The sequence below is a fragment of the Ptychodera flava genome, chromosome 22 (assembly GCF_041260155.1).
Source record: "Ptychodera flava strain L36383 chromosome 22, AS_Pfla_20210202, whole genome shotgun sequence".
In the NCBI taxonomy this organism is placed as follows: Eukaryota; Metazoa; Hemichordata; class Enteropneusta; family Ptychoderidae; genus Ptychodera; species Ptychodera flava.
Genome location: NC_091949.1, coordinates 33,000,831 through 33,014,425, shown reverse-complemented (window position 1 = coordinate 33,014,425; position 13,595 = coordinate 33,000,831). Strand labels below are relative to the sequence as shown.

The window sequence follows — 13,595 nt, the reverse complement described above, 5'->3', positions numbered from 1 at the left end:
CTATATTTTAAACCAAATCCTTCAGTAAACATCGCTGTCAGTACGCTGGGGAAATCACCATGTCTTGTTTATGTATACTTGAATCGTATTCAGTTGTATTTCGTTGTTGAGATAACTTTCCAATGTCATCCTCACGGCGGTCCGTTTTGCTAAGGAACACTAAATTTTGATTTCACATTTTCTACCTGCCCATATTTCCTTCGGTTTTGTAACATATACCAGATTTTTATTGAGAAGACATAAAAACTGAAGTCTTTTCAAATGATCACGGCTGCGTACAGACGCCCACAATATGGACTCATCACAGTCTTCCGCCGAGAAAGTCCCAAAAGCAGAACGTGATTTTAAACTCCGTTTAAGATGCATAGCTACAAAGGGAATCTTACATGTCAACGCTCATGCCGTTTTCTTTATCATATTTCGACATTTTCGAAAGTCACAGAAGGCGATAGTGTACAGAAAGTCACAGAAAATGAAAGTGTACAGAAAGTTCTCAGAGACAGAGTGACACTAGTCCAGAAGATGCAAATCTGGTTGTTTTAAAAAGGGCAGAGTACACCTCGGGAACGTATATTTAGACTCTCTACCCTTACAATACATTTTGATCTACCGACTGTGGGGGCTCATTTTTAACCTCATGGAGTAACATTTGCACCGGCTTGTTTCTGTGTCCTGGCGGCCATTTCGAATTACAAGTGTCGAAAAGTATTGGGTAATGTGTTTTTTTTATTACCAAAGCTTGCACGGTGGTGTCTTGGTTTTATTTTTGATTTCGAAAACGTATGTTTTAAAGTTCCCAAACGGAAAGTTTGAGAAAAGTGAAGCCTTTCAATTTCGAGGCACGAACTACCTTTATTTGAAACTCCGTTCGTTAACATGTTCGTTTTATGTCATTTTATGCCTACGGTTGAGTACATGGTTGCGGAGGGATATGCAAAAACAGTACAACACACCACGAGGGGTACATGGTTGCGGAGGGATATGCACACACAGCACAACACACCACGAGGGGTACATGGTTGCGGAGGGATATGCACACACAGCACAACACACCACGAGGGGTACATGGTTGCGGAGGGATATGCACACACAGCACAACACACCACGAGGTTACAGATCATGAAAATATCAACAATTGGTATCCACCATATTGTATCTTAAAATCTTCGTGTCAAAGTAAACACTTTTGGATATCTTAAACTTTATTTTTCTGTTCATGGTAATCTGTAAATAATGTCATGATTATTAAAAGTATAGTATGCCAGCTTGCGAGTGTCAGAATTACTGAATTGGCGGCAATATTGGATTAAAACATAATTCTACGTATTGTGTAACAAAATGACATCTACTTTTCAAAAAAAATTCATGATTTTATAAGGTAGTATGCGCCTCGAAAGTGAAAGACTTAAACTTTTGCTCAAACTTCCATTAAGGAATCTTTCAACCATTCTCTTTCAAAATAAAAAATAAAAACTGGGGATCACCGTGCAAATTTTTGTACTAGAGGTACAAATAACCCAAGATTTACCGATATTTAAAATTCAACATGGCCGCCATCCCTGTGCTAACTCTATGGAGAAAAATAAAATTCTCGATTTCGAAAAACTAAACCGGTGAAAAGTTTATTTTACACCAAGAGCTGTAAAATGAACTCCCACAAGTGGTATAGCAGAAAGGAATTGTAAAAGTTTGCTTTCAACATAATCCTTTAGGGTCTATACTTTTACTTGTGAATACCTCAGCATGCGTGTCAATATCCAATCTTCAGTAGGCCCATTAACGTCTGTGCGTTTCGTTCGAGGAGAGGGCCGGAAAATGTCAGACGTGACACCAGTCAGGAAGAAAGCCTAGCTGATGTTAGATGTTTTCTGTTTGATCCGTCGTATTGTACGTGACATGTCTTGGAATCAGTGCAATTTGTTAAGAGTACATTTCCTCCTTGGGTACGTTATGAAGTTTTCATGACAGAGGACTGTCTGAAGCATGTCCTTCACTAAAGCCTTTCGACAAATGTACTCTTTAGGTGTAATGTATGAATGCATAGACAATACTCTTCCGCCGTCCTGAGGTGTTGAACATTTGTCTATGGGCGGGCGAATGTGTTGCAAGTTAGAGTAGAACCCGGGTGGCAGCCATTTTGGATCAAACCGCGTAACCGAGTAACGTGCGTGTTTATGTCCAAGTGGGAGAACACATTTTCCATGAACAAAATTGTTTGTCTGCTATCACAGTTCCCGTCGGACGCACAGACGCATCGGCTAAATTTACAAGTCCCGACAGGCTTTGCCCTCAAGATCTGATAAAACTTCGGTCTTCCACAAATGAAAGCACAAAGTCTGAAAATAGACGAGGACAGTGGTTGTGCTATAAATCTTCCATTTATATTTATCCTGCGGGAATCATGCGAGAAGGGTGCATAAGATATTTAGAAAGAAGGACAACTTTGGAAAATCTCTGGAGAAATAGGTCTGATAACACAGAATTCTGCCTTCGAATGTGCTTAATCTTTATCTTTCGCTGACTACTATCTTATAGGTCATCTTGTCGTTAAAAAGCATGGTCCGCATCGCTCTCTCTGTGTTTTATAAATATTTCACACTTTACTACTAGTGATTAAAGTTATATGGTGATAAAGCGGCACCAGCGCGTTATTTTCAGCTATTTTCCTCAAACTCAGCTCAATTGTCAGGGGTGAGAATCTCGTTTGCCAATTTACAGCCCAGTTGACTAGTGATTCGACTCCGCTGTGAACTGACAAAATTAAATCATGATAGCAAGGTAATCAATTCCGGCGACAATTAGTCTGTTGATATCATACAAGTATAAAAAGGATGGGTATTAACGGATGTATAACAATTAAGGTAGGTGCAAAAACTGGGGGACTAGTAAAATTTAGCCAAAAACAAACAATTTCTTCTATTGCGTATTTAAAACACATACTATTTAAAGGAAGTAAGTGCCTTAAGGAGATAAGAGACACCGAACAATAAATTTCAATAAATAGTGTGTTTGGAGTATTAGCTAGCTTTGTGAGGCCAATATACCTTTACCTCTATCTCTTTGCCCATTGTCGCCCTAGCCTGATGATCATTAATCTCCTGAAACACATTTACTTTCCCTTGATATTAAACACATCACCACTTCAAAACTATGAAGAGTGTGACTTTATGTTGTGATAGTGCAATGTAAAACAGTAGAAAAACGTGATTACAAGTTACCTTTAATCAGACATCACTTATGGATTGCAAAACCCATGATTGCGACCACAGAAGTAACTTTCTTTGTTTTGAACACTCACGTATGATTAGCAGTTTTCGTATAAGTTTGAAGAAACTCTCACTATATCTAACATCACAAGTGTTGCGTCTTGAAAAATGGCACTGAAGACTGTAATTGTGATAAATGAAGGCTACTCTGTCTATGATGCACCAGGAAGTCTTCCTCACTTATGTGATATTATGTGTGATATTATATTAGAGCTTTATCAATACCGGTAAATTTTGTGACGTCATCCCAAAGATTATTACTGATAATATATCCGATTATCCAGTATTGTGGTCCAAGATGTTTTCTACAAGTACAAATTCACTGGCCTCGCCAAAACTATAAAATAAGGCAATAATGTACCCCTTCCCGGCCCATAAAGGACTTATAATAAGCAAACTTTGTATGACATAATGTACGAGGCGAAACCGATTTCATTATGGATTGCAGAGTTTGCTCTCGTCCATTATGGGCTTGGAGGGGGTACATTATTGCGTAAGTAACGGGTAAGCTTATCAATGTGAAGTTTGGTGACTATTTCAAAAATCGTAAATCATTGCAACGATTGCTCATAAGAATTGAACACTGTAGTCCTGACAGACATCACATGTTATGTGATTATTTCCTAGTTTTCATATGAACAAACTTCTAGAATGAGGTTTTGTTTCTCAATGCGTATAATGTAGACAAAATGTTTAGACTTAGCTTGATGAAGAACGAAATGTCGGTTTTCGTAACTTACACTGTTTGTACTGAGGGTCCAACAAAAATATGTGTATTCAGGTGACATGACCGACCCTACAAGGCCCCCGGGCATTTTTTTGCATTTTCAAAAAACAATCTGGTAAATTCTCTTAATTTTACCGTATTTTATGGACCTCAGCCAACAAAAATGAAAATAAAAAGATCTCCGACCTACCCATCCCAATTTTCTGGGGCGCGTTACCGGAAAAACACACGTTTTTGTTTGTGCTTATTTGCATATTAACGTGTGGTCACCTGTTATGCTCGCCTCCATATACAGTGCTTCCTCCATATATTGCTACGAAAACTTTGTTCGTCCTACGAGCAGGATACCAGAGATCGACCAGAGTAGAGGCGTGTGGTTGACAATTAAAAGTTTTTATTCCCGAAGCGAATAAGCCTACAGATGAGCCAGCCGGTGTTAAGTGCTACTAACTCAACTTAACGTCCGACTATATACCTTATTGACTTAATTGTAAATACAGCAGACATTAATTAACTTAACTATAAATACAACAAAACTTCATTTTAAATGTACGTCCTAACTCATTATCATACTTAAACAGAAAAACACCGGATGTTGTTATCATAATAAAAACTTTAAGAGAGAAGCAACAGATGTCACGGACTTCAATTAAAATACCACTAAGAAAAACAACAGATGTCACAGTCTCTAATTAACATACAGCGGTTGGCATGCAGTAGGGCATTGAACTCTGTGTCTTAACAAAAGTTTCTGATGAAAAAACTTCATTTGTAACACTCCCCTCCCTTAAAGCAATTCGTCCTCGTATTGCAAAATAATTATTCAATAAACTTAACTATTCTATCAAGAATTAATAATAACAACAACTATAATAATAATAATAATAATTATAATAATAATAATATATCAATATCTGTTTCAATTCTTTCACAATAAAACTTACATATCAATAATAGCAGTAAATCTATCAACTCTACAAATCTCACTTACGTATACCTAAAAATAATTGCGCTTACTTTTTATCCCATCACCGATAATTTCGTCAATAATTATAGAAAAGGAAAAATCTATATACTAATTAAGACAATAAAATACGTATACGGCGCCTAAATAAAATAATACTTATTAATGTTACTTCGTAATTCTTCTAACACCTTTTATCGACTCCAAATTTCCCCGGGAAAACTCGAATTTTAAGGAGGGGTACCGAATTGATCGACGGCCTCCTCTACAAATTCTGGATTTGGAGATTTTTCTAACTCCTTAATTTCGGTGGGTGGAATCTCTTCACCGACAAATTGAACATGTTTCCTTTTAGTCGCTTGAGCATGCATATCTTGCGATAAAGGTACAATATTGGTTGGCATGCCTTCATGTACCAAAACAGATGTCGATTCCTTTGATTCTAAAGCTTGCTTAATATCAGGACTCAGTGAACCTTTGCCATATTGTAACTGAATCCTTTGATACTGTGTTGGGATATTACGATATTCATGTTTCTCTTTAATTAATTTGCCTTTCTTTTGTTTATCCGCTAACTGTTGTCGTTTTGCCTTTTGAAGTTTCCTTTTAACAGTCTGTTGACCGCTTTCGATTTCGTTATGATAAAGGGTTGTATCACTATCATACTTACGAGGAGGGCTATTGTAAGCAGAGGGTGCACTAAGAAATAATTTGAGTTCCATGATTACTTCTTGTACATTTAACACCTCAGAATGAATTTTATCGAGCTTAGTTGACGCCTGATCAGGAGAGCCGATAGGGACTTCAATATAGAGAGCATCGTCAGAACGACCGGCTAAAAGTCTAACTCGAGAACCTTGCTTCAACATTTTTAACAACCTCCGATAAGATAAATAAGATAATGGGAGTCTTTGACGAAGATCACACTGAACCTCCAAAAAGGGCGTTTTTCTGCCACCTCGATTAACAAGTAGGGGATCCCAATTAACCTCTAAATAATTTCTAAAGCAAAAACCCGTAACAACCTCAAGGTCTGTACTAGTTAGGCTTGTCATCCGTAGGAAGGAGGGAGAGTAAATGACTTCCTGAACGAAAATGGTTATAGTTTTAGTATGAGTGAAAATCTGGAGAAATAATTTCGTCTTAGGGGTCCTTTTGAATCGATTCACCACTGCAGGGACAGCGGCACACAAAAAGGGAAATTCTAAGCGCTTACAGAATTTAAATAGTTTGTACAAAAGAAATAAAAGTAGAACAACAACTAACATAGTGAAAAACGAGTCTGTACTGAAACTTGGAGAAATACTAGGAGTAAAAAACTTCAGTGGAATTCTGAGGCGTGTCTGTTGTTGTAAGCTGCCAAATGGCTTGATATGGATTCAGTTGTCCCTGAACAGCTTTTACAGCCTTAGAAACTAGAATTGGGCTTTGCAGATTTCTCATCTTAAGAATTATATAAATTTGAATTAATAGAGATAATATGGTAGTTATGCCTATGGGTATAATTAATTTAATAGAAAAGGAAGGAGACAAAACATCGCCCCAATTATAAAAGTCAGCAGCTTCATCTATAGGTGACATAAAAACTCGCTCATGATTACGTAATACTTCGGCCGTCCTCTTTAAATCTAGTTTTACAGCTTTGTCAACGGCCAGTGAACGATTCCAATTCCTTTGTGTAAGCAAACTGTCGGGTATCTGCGCTAACCAAGGATGCTCGAAAGTAGCTATTCCCGTGAAATTAGCAACATGTTTCAAAGAATACAGGGTCGTTAAATAGACTACATTAGCAGCGTGAATTGTTGACAAAGAAGAGTTAGGCTGACAATTTGTAATGACAGCTGGTAGAAAAAGATCATTAGAGTGAATTTCACAATCACAAGGAACATCAACTATGCAAAATTTACACGGGGTTATTGGAATAACAGATTTATTATAACACCGTAGTTCCCAATCTTTAGTGGATCCTTGGATTAAGACTTTAGAATTGGGCAACTGAATAATATCTGCGCTAACATCGGGACTCAAACTTAACACCACTGGACACTCGTTTGGAATGTTATCAACATCATTTACATATAAATGCCAAACACAACGTTTGAAGTGTTTCTTATAGATTTTGAACGGAGTAACACACCGTTTGATCCTATCTCCTTTACACCTAGAAAATTCATCGGTTGACAATTCGAAATACGTCGATCCATCAGTCGCAACTCCAAAATAAGAGGGTAATCCTGTGATCTCAGTATAGCCACTGAATAAAACATTTGAACTGTTTGAACTTTCAAACGAGTCCGGTAATTGCACAGGAAAGGATAAAATCCGATATAACTGGTGTATTGTGTCCATATTAGTCAACGGAATCGCCAGTTTAATATACAAATTGGAATGGGTGTGATAGTAAAGGACCTGTTTTTGTTCATAATAATATTTTGGACGTCTATGGGCAATTCGAAAATTCGGATATGTCCGACCAAGAATTTGCTCTACAGATGTTAGTGCGCGTTTAATATCAGAAGTACTTACTAATTCAGGAGGAAGGCGCCCCTGGACAAGAGATTTCAAAGCAGCTAATCGACTTTCTGCTTAAAATAGAAGTGAAGGCGTAACAAATAGGTGGAACGTCTATTCAGCTCAATGTACGTATAAAGAATCTTGTGTATTAACCTAACCTCATTGCCCAATAAGTCTAAGTTCTCAGATCCCATGTTTAGAACATCGCGAAACGACTCTATGGTTAAAGTCAAAGTCATAATATTTGAATGAGTTTCGTTGAATGAATGCCATAGGTTATCTATTCTACGATTTGTGAGACGGACTATTGAACTTAAATCCTTCTCAATATTTAAAACAAAACGTCTGTTCCTTTGTACTGAGGTTTCGACTTCCTGGACATGTTTGGCCAAAATTTGTACGTCTTTAGCTGTCGCAGTCCCAAATAATGACTTGATAACTTGCCAATAAAAGGCAACAAAGATTCTCGTTTATGTCGTGTTCTAATATTATCTTCCAAGTTTGTCGTCCCTAAAACGTCACTAATTTCATGTCTAACTCGTTGAGCGTCTCTGAGTAATTGAACTGTCTCTCTCTGGTAAGACTGAATAGACTGATCATGAGTTGAACAAGCAGATGGAAATGGAGGATGGCTACAAGGATATTCGACGGGCATTTCAGTTATAACTTTGTCAAGACCGGTAAAGTGTAAACGAGGGATCGTAAAAGTTACATGCCAATAAGAATGAGCAACTTCCACTAACCCTACAGGTTCAAAGATAACTCCAAAATTCTGACGAATAACCATATCTGGATCTACCTTTTCGCTAATCACATTGGAACACAAGGAGAGAACCAGGAGAACTCCTAAGCACAAAAGTTCCTATAAAAGTAAAAAGAAAAACAAAAAACCTCACGATAACAACGTCATCAAAGTTACTTTCTCGATATTTATTAATTATTTATTCACTCCATTTGGTCATTTTTTTTTTTAAATGGTGAAGGCAACACCCATGCCAATCATCACTCACACACACACATCGGAGGCCTCCTTTCACGACAATCATACCTTACTATTACACCCTTCATCGGACTCATTCACATGACAACAGGGTGGCCTTCAGCCAGTTTTATTCTCTATCCTAAATGTTGAAGATACATTATTACTGGTTTTCCTGATATTTTTACTGGATGCTGCCTAAGATATTCTCTTGCAATGTCATTTAAATTTTCCTCATCTTCCCAAGTATTACTTTTATGTGAATATCCCTTCCATTTCACTAAATGTTGCAATTTATTATTTCTATAACGACCCTTTAAGATTCTCTCAACTTCATAAAATGGTTCCTGGGTTCGTTCACTGTCTAAGCCCACTAATCGCTGGGCGTTATCGTCATTTTCATCATCTGTCTGTTGACCTTCACAAAATGAATTATCATCATCACCATGCATGCCAACCGCTGTATGTTAATTAGAGACTGTGACATCTGTTGTTTTTCTTAGTGGTATTTTAATTGAAGTCCGTGACATCTGTTGCTTCTCTCTTAAAGTTTTTATTATGATAACAACATCCGGTGTTTTTCTGTTTAAGTATGATAATGAGTTAGGACGTACATTTAAAATGAAGTTTTGTTGTATTTATAGTTAAGTTAATTAATGTCTGCTGTATTTACAATTAAGTCAATAAGGTATATAGTCGGACGTTAAGTTGAGTTAGTAGCACTTAACACCGGCTGGCTCATCTGTAGGCTTATTCGCTTCGGGAATAAAGACTTTTAATTGTCAACCACACGCCTCTACTCTGGTCGATCTCTGGTATCCTGCTCGTAGGACGAACAAAGTTTTCGTAGCAATATGTGGTGGAGAACAAACGGGTAGACCAAGCAAGCTGTGGTTGATATATGACAACAAGGTCTGGTAGAAGCTACAGAACGATGGCAGAAGGACACGAAAACCCTGCAGACGAATGGCAAAGAGGGGTTGACGATCAATTGGCTAAGATACAACGAGCCTGCGGAGATACATCAGATGGTTTGGCTCCTGGTATATTCAAAGGCCGGGAAGACGAGAATGTGAGGCGATGGTGGCAGCGATACGACGCCTTCGCCGACTTTCGAGGTTGGCCAGCGGAGAAGAAAACAAAAGGGGCTGGTCTGTATTTGGCTGGTGAAGCTGATCGATGGTACCAGGGCTTGACTGATGCTGTAAAGAACGACTACACAGCATTAGAAACTGCCTTTATGGATCGCTTTGGCAAATGTGGTCCCTTGTGGTTGTACGATCAGAAATTATTTCAACTGAAGCAACTTTCCAACCAGACGGTTGAACAATATGCTACATCATTGAAGGAAAAGGCTGAGAAAGCTCAGAAGACGGATAAAGAACTTTTGTCCTTCTTCATCAACGGGTTGCGGCCTGAGATAAAAGCTTTCGTGGCAGGCAAAACACCAGGGGACTTTGCTGCTGCTTATGTACATGCAAAGACTGCAGAAGTGGTTACAAACATTCCTAAAGAGCAAGAGGAAATCAGCGGAGGAATGAGAGAGATAATCGGACATTTGCATGGCCTAGAGAAAGAGATAAGAGACATGAAGAACAAGGCCGAAGATCGTGAGCGGACATGGTCACGACGCAGAGATCAACGGCGACCACCACCTCGTACCTATGGAGGTCGAGCCATGAACAACGCACAGGTACAGTGCAAACGTTGTCTTGCTATAGGTCATAGTGCTCCTAATTGTCCTGGTAATGCAATTGATCCTTTTGATCAAAGAATTGTTATGATTGTAAACAGCCTGGTCATATAGCTCGTAGATGTCCGCAACGGCGGTTAAACATGTAAGGCCGTGTTGGAGAAAATATTCACACGGGTCATCCGACTCGGGGCCAAAATTTCGCAATTGTACGACTCGAAATAACCAGAGTAATTTTGGTTTTCGTAATTGTATTGTTACTGATTATACCTTGCTGTAACAATGCTTCAACCTGTCTTTCTAATTCTTGTCTTTTTTCAAAAGCCACTCTATAAGGGGGGCGACGAAATGGAACCGCATTCTCTTGTAACTGAATTTTATGCTTAATTACATCACAATGCCCAAGCCTGCCACTGGAGTCAACAAAAGCTTGAGAATTACGTAATAACACATTTTCAAGTTGCTTCTGTTGACCTTTAGTTAAGTCTAATTCGTCAAGTTTTAACTGATTAAATAAATAATCATGGTCATTTACAGCCTTGTTGCTATCAGTAGAAATGTCGTTAATAGTAGGTTCAATCAAATTAATCATTAAACTGTTTTTTTGTAATGGGTAAAATTTTCCAACGATTGTGTTCTTTCTTATTTTAACTGTTGTCTCAGATGCATTGAAAATTCTGATAGGAATTCTGTTTTTATCAGAATATGTTAACCCTCGAGCTGTTAAAATATCTGAATTCGATCGACTTTTACAATGAGAAATACAACCAACAACTCCATCAGGATATGTGTGAGGCGTTTTAACAGATACTATAAACTCAGTCTCAGGAGACAAAACTATATCAGAACTCGTCCTGACAAATACAGGTTGTTGTATCTTAAATTTCTTAGCATTAAAATCAATAACTGCTCGGTGTCGTTTTAAGAAATCTAATCCCAAAATCAAATCATGGTGTAAATTGCAAACTAAATTTATGTGTAAATACACCCGCTTGTTTCCAATGAAAGCAGGTACCTTTATAAATCCTAGTACATTAAGTCTGCCCTTTCCAGCAGTTTGTACATATGCATAACGAGATTTAAAAATTCTATAATTTCTTAACTCAGGTATAATATCTAACAATCGTATCGGGGCCACTGTAATGCTTGCCCCGGTATCTATCAGAGAATTTAACTTTTGACCACAAATTGAAACATTCAATAAATTATCATGAAAATCATCAGAACTATCAGTAACAATACAATTACGAAAACCAAAATTACTCTCGTTATTTCGAGTCGTACAATTGCGAAATTTTGGCCCCGAGTCGGATGACCCGTTTGAATATTTTCTCCAACACGGCCTTACATGTTTAACCGCCGTTGCGGACATCTACGAGCTATATGACCAGGCTGTTTACAATCATAACAAATTCTTTGATCAAAAGGATCAATTGCATTACCAGGACAATTAGGAGCACTATGACCTATAGCAAGACAACGTTTGCACTGTACCTGTGCGTTGTTCATGGCTCGACCTCCATAGGTACGAGGTGGTGGTCGCCGTTGATCTCTGCGTCGTGACCATGTCCGCTCACGATCTTCGGCCTTGTTCTTCATGTCTCTTATCTCTTTCTCTAGGCCATGCAAATGTCCGATTATCTCTCTCATTCCTCCGCTGATTTCCTCTTGCTCTTTAGGAATGTTTGTAACCACTTCTGCAGTCTTTGCATGTACATAAGCAGCAGCAAAGTCCCCTGGTGTTTTGCCTGCCACGAAAGCTTTTATCTCAGGCCGCAACCCGTTGATGAAGAAGGACAAAAGTTCTTTATCCGTCTTCTGAGCTTTCTCAGCCTTTTCCTTCAATGATGTAGCATATTGTTCAACCGTCTGGTTGGAAAGTTGCTTCAGTTGAAATAATTTCTGATCGTACAACCACAAGGGACCACATTTGCCAAAGCGATCCATAAAGGCAGTTTCTAATGCTGTGTAGTCGTTCTTACAGCATCAGTCAAGCCCTGGTACCATCGATCAGCTTCACCAGCCAAATACAGACCAGCCCTTTTGTTTTCTTCTCCGCTGGCCAACCTCGAAAGTCGGCGAAGGCGTCGTATCGCTGCCACCATCGCCTCACATTCTCGTCTTCCCGGCCTTTGAATATACCAGGAGCCAAACCATCTGATGTATCTCCGCAGGCTCGTTGTATCTTAGCCAATTGATCGTCAACCCCTCTTTGCCATTCGTCTGCAGGGTTTTCGTGTCCTTCTGCCATCGTTCTGTAGCTTCTACCAGACCTTGTTGTCATATATCAACCACAGCTTGCTTGGTCTACCCATTTGTTCTCCACCACTTACTGCTACGGAATCTTTGTTCGTCCCACGAGCAGGATACCAGAGATCGACCAGAGTAGAGGCGTGTGGTTGACAATTAAAAGTCTTTATTCCCGAAGTGAATAAGCTTACAGATGAGCCAGCCGGTGTTAAGTGCTACTAACTCAACTTAACGTCCGACTATATACCTTATTGACTTAATTGTAAATACAGCAGACATTAATTAACTTAACTATAAATACAACAAAACTTCATTTTAAATGTACGTCCTAACTCATTATCATACTTAAACAGAAAAACACCGGATGTTGTTACCATAATAAAAACTTAAAGAGAGAAGCAACAGATGTCACGGACTTCAATTAAAATACCACGAAGAAAAACAACAGATGTCACAGTCTCTAATTAACATACAGCGGTTGGCATGCAGTAGGGCATTGAACTCTGTGTCTTAACAAAAGTTTCTGATGAAAAAACTTCATTTGTAACACATACACAATTCTATCATGATAGATACGGTCGCAAGTGGAGGAAATTGAACTCTGCTTATTCTTACATGTAGTTTGCATATTTCGTAAAGGAAGTCCCGCCCCTTTTGATTATCTTTAGTTAAGGTATGTCGAGGGAGACAAAAGATGTGCAAATATGTATTTACGATTCACCGATAAATTCATGTGTCGCTCGTCAAACTCTTTCAGTGTAAGCTTGGGCCTAAATTTTCGCCAATGTTTGACCTTAAGGTGTCAAATTATAAAAAAGAGCAATGCTATACCAGATGTGTGGGTGTTTCTTCACCCACAAAATGATCGACCTTTAAAAGTGCCCTAAACAATAATCTTAGTTTTTAGGGTTTTTCAGTTGTAAAATAACAAAGTACGATAATAGTTGACCAAAGAAAATGACACTATGTGGCAATTTTGTATTAGTAAAAAAATGACTTCTAAATAATAAATCTTCTCAGAATTGCATCTAGCCGGGTAAAAATAACTAATTATAACTGTCTGTCTGTCTATCTGATTGTTCAGGTTGGAACTGAGAGTATAGAATTAAACGATGCAGTTATTGTGTCGTCGATATTTATATATAATCCCCCCGTATTCCGAACGAGTGTGGCTGCGTCGCGGACGAGTGATTCCCCGTGTA

The 13,595-nt window shown here is 38.4% G+C and overlaps 1 protein-coding gene across 1 annotated transcript; it reads right to left on the bottom strand.

The window, feature by feature from the left end:
* Nucleotides 1-4,993: 4,993 nt before the first annotated feature.
* On the bottom strand, nt 4,994-12,149 carry LOC139123223 (uncharacterized). Its single transcript, XM_070689339.1, has 2 exons — nt 11,638-12,149; nt 4,994-8,333 (listed from the first exon to the last, which is right to left on the bottom strand). Exons 1-2 carry the CDS (start codon nt 12,088-12,090, stop codon nt 7,803-7,805), a joined length of 984 nt encoding a protein of 327 aa, XP_070545440.1. The 5' UTR covers nt 12,091-12,149; the 3' UTR covers nt 4,994-7,802.
* Nucleotides 12,150-13,595: the final 1,446 nt, after the last annotated feature.

Excerpts from the sequence above, each read along its gene's own strand:
- LOC139123223 (XM_070689339.1), bottom strand. The coding sequence starts at position 12,090 with ATGGATCGCTTTGGCAAATGTGGTCCCTTGTGGTTGTACGATCAGAAA. Across the intron at positions 8,334-11,637 it reads GAGCCATGAACAACGCACAG|GAACTTTTGTGCTTAGGAGT; the intron begins GTACAGTGCAAA and ends TTACTTTTATAG.